The sequence below is a fragment of the Cynara cardunculus genome (genome assembly GCF_001531365.2).
Source record: "Cynara cardunculus var. scolymus isolate 2C chromosome LG 6, CcrdV1, whole genome shotgun sequence".
Lineage (NCBI taxonomy): Eukaryota > Viridiplantae > Streptophyta > Magnoliopsida > Asterales > Asteraceae > Cynara > Cynara cardunculus.
The window spans coordinates 9,897,380-9,903,782 of NC_037533.1; the positions used below are offsets into that span (position 1 = coordinate 9,897,380).

Here is a 6,403-nt window from a genome sequence, read left to right on the forward strand (position 1 = left end):
TTCCTGGACAGATCATTGGACTTATTAGATTTATTATCAAAATATTCATCGTAAAAATTCTCAAATAATGAATCTAAATCAGAAAGATCAGAATTCGAAGATTCAATTTTATCTACTTTCCACGAAGTGTTAAATATCATCCCGGGTCCTGAACCATTTTGTTCAGAAGCCACATCAATTACTTCATCGAATGAAATATTGACGCTCTCATTGATGATTTTCGTCCTTTTATTGTAGACTCTGTCTGCAGCAGACGTTTTTAAGTAGCCTATGAATACAGCTTCATCAGCCTTCGCAGCGAACTTACCTCTGTCCTCTTTGTCATTTAAGATAAAACACCTACAACCAAATACTCGAAATAATTTGTTATTAGGTATTCTTTTATTTATGATTTCGTAAGAAGTTTTACCAAACCTTTTATGTACAAGAGATCGGTTCTGAGTAAAACATGCAGTCGCCACTGCTTCAGCCCAAGGAAATAATGGAAGCTTAGAACAAGTTAGGAGTGTACGCGCCGCTTCCACCAATGTTCTATTTTTCCGTTCAACGACACCCTTATCACATGTGATAATACTTGTGAGGGAGCTTAGTGGTGTAAGGGCGACTTGGCCCGCAACCAAGATCGCATCGAAAATCGCCCGCATCTCTTATTTAGTATCACATCTGTATCATATGTGATGGAATATTAGTATCAAATGTGATTGTTTATAGTAAAAGGGTGTTCTCGCATTCTCGTAAAATGAAGATGTTCTCGTTTAAACCCTTCCCTTCCCTATATAAAATGAAGGTGTTCTTGTTGGGGGCCCAGGACCCCCAACAAAATAAGTTGTAGAAAGCCCATAATTTTTTTACTTATAATTTTTAACTTAATATAATTGGGCCCCCAATAATATAGTTATGAAGGCCCTCACTACCATTAGTCCATTTTAGCCTTCCATTTCTTCACACAGTTCACGCTTTACAACTTCACGCTCTTCACACACACGCACACGGTGACCGACTGACCGACATATCGGCCATTGCTACCTCCATCCTCTGCTCGCCAGCACTCAGCCGGTCGGCCCAACGGCCATCGCTGCTGCTTCTTCACTTCCTGAGTTCCTGTCTTCCTCCTTCCCTCTTCCGATCTTCATCTTCATCGCTGCTTTTGCTTCTTCTTCCTTCCTGGACAATGGACATTAAAGCAACTCCAATTTGGGTAAAAATTCTGATTTCCAAATTCCAGTATTTAATTTTTAATGACTTTGATTTTGTTGTTTGCTTCACAATTGGTGATTTGGTAAATGCTTTATGTTAGGTTAATTTTACAATTTTATAAACAAATGGAAATGTCAGGTTAATTTTGCAATTTTGTAGGCAAATGGAAATGTTAGGTTAATTTTGCAATTTTGTAGGCAAATGGAAATGTTACTATTGATAAAGATAAACCATTGATTTTTATCTTGTTATTGTTATTGGTGGAAAAAATGGAAAGATTTTTTAAAAAGAAAGCATCAACACCTGAATCGAGCTCTGCTCTTTCGATGCCCTATGAAATTGATTTGAACGATCTTCCTTGGGATCCAACCGATAGGAAAAAGATTTTGGAATATCATCCTAATCAAAGGGATGAAATAAGGAGAAAATATTTGCTTAGAGGACCTTGTCAACCACGAGGTCATGCATTTCCAAAAAAAAAATTCGAGAGTAAAGGAAGACGTTTTTGTCCGGCTTGGTTTGATCAATACGCTAATTGGTTGGAGTATAGTGTAAAAATAGATATAGCTTTTTGTTTGTGTTGTTATTTGTTTATAGATCATTACGTAGGACAATGTGGGAGTGATGCTTTTGTAACAGATGACTTTAATAGTTAAAATAAAACGGAAGACTTGGTCTTCATGTCGGCGACATTTATAGTTTTCACAATAGAGCACTTAAGAAAAGTGAGGATCTAATGAGCCAAGATCGATCTATTGCTGTTGCCTTTCATAAGCAAACTGAGAAGGAGAAGAATGAGCACGGAATACGATTAAATGCTTCAATTAAGGCCTGTAGGTTCTTGTTGAAGAATGCATTTCCCTTTCGTGGTCATGATGAATCTGAAATGTCTATTTCTAAAGGCATGTTCTTAGAAACATTTGCCTTAATTGGTGATTGCAATGAGGATATAGTAAAGTTATATTAAAAAATGCTCCAAAGAATAATCAAATGGTGTCTCAAAGTATTCAAAAAGATATTGTTGCTTGTTTTGCAAATCAAATACTCAAATCCATTCATAAAGAAGTTGGTGATGAGGTGTTCTCATTGCTAGTTGATGAGTCTAGTGACCTTTCTAAGAAGGAACAAATGCAATGGTTTTACGATATGTTGATGCACGTGGTATTGTTAAGGAGAGATTTTTTGGTATTGTTCATGTGACAGGGACATCTTCTTCAATTCTTAAATATGCCATTGATACTTTATTTGTTGAACATGGATTGAGTTTGAAACATGTTAGAGGGCAAGGTTATGACGGAGGAAGCAATATGCGCGGTGAGTTCAATGGATTAAAGGCCTTGATCTTGAATGAAAATAGCTTGGCATATTATATCCATTCTTTTGCTTACCAACTGCAATTAGTTGTTGAGGCGGTTGCAAATAAACATGACGGAGTTGAGAACTTTTTTAATATATTAGGAATGGTGATTAATGTGGTGAATGCTTTTTGCAAGCGTAAAGACGTGCTTCGACAAAGTTACAAAGAGAGAGTGCAAGAAGCAATTGGTAAGTGTGAAATTGAAACTGGAATAGGAAAATACCAAGAGCTTTCGCTTATACGAGCCGGAGATACACGATGGGGTTCTCATTACAAAACCATTTTGAGCTTGATTGCTTTGTTTCTGAATGTTGTTAAAGTGCTCCAGTATGTTGAAGAGGATGGGGATAATGGTTTTAGTTGCACTCAAGCAACTGGTATTTTAGCATATTTGAAGACAATTGATTTCGGATTTATTTGCATTTGATGTCACATATTTTAGAGGTCACAGACTTGTTGTCACGAGATCTTCAAAAAAAAGGATCAAGATATTTTGGAAGCGGGTTTCATTGATAAGAGGAACCAAACAACTATTGCAACAATTTAGAGAAACTGGTTTTGATCCACTTTTGAAGAAAATGTATTCTTTTTGTGAAGCAAATGGTATTAAAGCTTTTGGATATGGAAGACCGTTATTCAAAAAACAGAAGACAAAGGACCAACATCACAAATCGTCATTATTACAAGTTTGATATTTTCAATACTGTTGTGAACATGCAAATTCAAGAGTTTGGGGATTGATTTAGTGAGGTAAGAACGGATCGATTTAGTGAGGTAAGAACTGAATTGCTTAAAAATATAGCAGCTTTGAGTCCATGTGATTCATTTTCGCAGTTCAATGTATCGGATTTATTGAAGTTGAGTGAGTTGTATCCTCAAGATTTTAGTCATATGGAAAGGATCGCTCTTGAGAAACAACTTAACATGTACTATTTGATTGTGGGTCAAGATGAAAGATTTGCCGATTTGAGTGGTATTGCCGAGCTCGCTAGATTGCTAGCGGAAACAAAAAAAAAAACATAAAACTTATCCTCTAGTATATCGGTTATTGAAGTTAGGTTTGTGTTTTCCAGTTGCTACCGCAATAGTCAAAAGATGTTTTTCTGCTATGAAGATTGTGAAGTCAGATTTGCGCAACAAAATCGGTGATGAATTTTTGAATGCTGCAATGATATGTACTATAGAAAAAGAAGCACTTCTCACAATTTTAAATGATGATGTAATTACTCAATTCCAAAAGATGAATAGTCGTAGGGCACAGTTGTAAGAGGTAACTTTTTATCATTTTTGTATGAAATTGAAGTTAATTATTTTTTTATCTTATGTCATGCCCCCTACAATATATTTTTCTGCATCTGCCACTGTCACTGTATATATATAGGGAAGAGTTCAAACGAGAACACCTTCATTTTATGAGAATGCGAGAACACCCTTTTACTATAGACAATCACATTTGATACTAATATTCCATCACATATGATACACATGTGATACTAAATCAGAGACGCAGGCGATTTTCAATACAATCTTGGTTGCGGGCCAAGTCGCCCTTACACCACTGAGCTCCCTCACAAGTATTATCACATGAGATAAGGGTGTTGTTGATATGATACTATAATCCATTAAGACCATCACATGTGATGCAAAATCATAGACACATACAACCTTTGGTGCGACCTAAGTCATATAACACGTCGTCCACACATTAAAGGGTCCCCTCACGCGTATTATCACATGTGATAAGGGTGTTCTCGCATTTTCGTAAAATGAAGATATTCTCGTTTGAACCTCCACCTATATATATATATATACATATATATATATGTCTTCATTTATGAACCAGGTCCCAAACTTGTCTCCGACTCTCACCTCGCTCCCAACCCAAACATACATACATACATACATACATACATACATACATACATACATACATACATACATACATACATACATACATACATACATACATACATACATANACATACATACATACATACATACATACATACATACATACATACATACATACATACATACATACATACATACATACATACATACATACATACATACATATAGGGGAGAGATCAAATGCAAAACAAGCCATTTGTTTGTATAAATGGTTTTGTTTGCATTTGATCCCTCCTCTTATATATATATACTAGGTTCGATACCGTGTATTACACGACGTAATTTGAAAAAATTAAATCATGTCAGAAACTTATCCTATAGATATGAATGATCATCGAAAGTACGATGCTACTTTAACCTTGTACTCTTGAAATAACTCTGAAGTATAACTCTTCATACTTGAATTTAGAAATGAAACTATATCAATAATTAGTTAAAATGAAGTTAACCCTATAATTAAATTAGATTTAGAAATGAAACTATATCAGTAAATTAAATTTAAACTTAAAAGTAGTTTAGAATGACTATTCAGACTTGTACTCTTGAAATAACTCTGAACTATAAATTTGTTGAATGACTTCAAACTTGTACTCTTGATATAACTCTGAAGTAAAACTCTTTAGACTTTAGACTCTGTATAGGCAAGCCAAAAGATCTGCATGCACTATGTAGAGGCTCTGTATGCACTATGCAAAGGCTCTGCATGGTGCTCCGTCTGAAAAAGAAGGCTTCAGAATTCGGGTGAACTAACTCGAAGAATGGATCTTCAGAATTGCAATATGGAAATAACTTTGAAGTAAAACTCTAAAGAATGACTCTTCAGACTTGTACTCTTGAAATAAATCTGAAGTATAAAATTAATCACACTAAATCAGAGTTCAAACTTCTAAGTCTAAAAAAAATACTTCAGAGTTCAGACTTTAGAATTTGGGTGAGCTAACTCTGAAGAATGACTCTTCAGACTTGTAGAAGACTTTAGAGTTCAGACTTCTAAGTCTGAAACAGAAGACTTCAGAGTTCAGACTCCAAAGTTAGGATGAGCTAAGTCTGTTTAAGCCTGAAAAAACAAACTTCAGAGTTCGGGTGAGCTAACTCTTTAGAATGACTCTTCATACTTGTACTCTTGAAATAACTTTGAAATATAACTCTGAAGAATGACTTCATACTTGTACTATTGAAATAACTCTGAAGTATAACTCTGAAGAATGACTTTAGACTTGTACTATTGAAATAACTCTTGTTGTTCCCAAAATCCATCTTCAATCTTCTATCAAGAAACAATGGCAGAAACTAAAATCTAACAATCAAGAACACATGAGAGAGTTGAGAGAAAAAGTCAAATTCCCAAATTAGTCAAACTTCTATTACGTAATCAGATATTACAATGAAAGAATCCTACAAAATTTACACTAAAACAAGACTATTTATAAGGTCAAACTACTACCCTTGAAAGTCAAAGTCAAACAAACTAGAAAAGTCAAACACGATGATTTTACAACAATTATAGACAAAATTATCTTTTCAAGACGAATACAATTTATACTGAAATTCAATCCTAACATTCTCCTCCTTTGTATTCAGGCTTGAAAGAATTTGCGCGCTTTGAGTCTTGGTTGAACTTTGTTGCTTTAAGCACTCTATGTCTTTTTCAAAACATTACTTTGTATACACTAACTATTTTTTTTTGTAATAATCTTTATTTCAAAACATTATTTCAAAACCAAAATAATATTTATCAGCAAACTGTTGTAAAATTGATCTTCACATTCAACAACTCTCAGACTTTGTAGCATCGGAATAATCTTTTGTAATAATCTCCAGTTGCACTCCTTTTGAGTCTTTTGCCGATCTTTGTTGTTACTCCTCCTTGATCTTTATAATAAATTCCCCTTATAACGTTCGAAAATGAACATTCCCCCTTATAACGTTCGGAATTGA

General features: G+C 34.6%; 1 protein-coding gene across 1 annotated transcript; it reads left to right on the forward strand.

Moving 5' to 3' along the window:
• Positions 1-2,330: 2,330 nt before the first annotated feature.
• Positions 2,331-3,577, forward strand: LOC112514135 (zinc finger MYM-type protein 1-like). The gene is made up of 2 exons (XM_025120467.1): positions 2,331-2,931; positions 3,360-3,577. The coding sequence occupies exons 1-2, from the start codon at positions 2,331-2,333 to the stop codon at positions 3,575-3,577; spliced, it is 819 nt and encodes a 272-aa protein (XP_024976235.1).
• Positions 3,578-6,403: the final 2,826 nt, after the last annotated feature.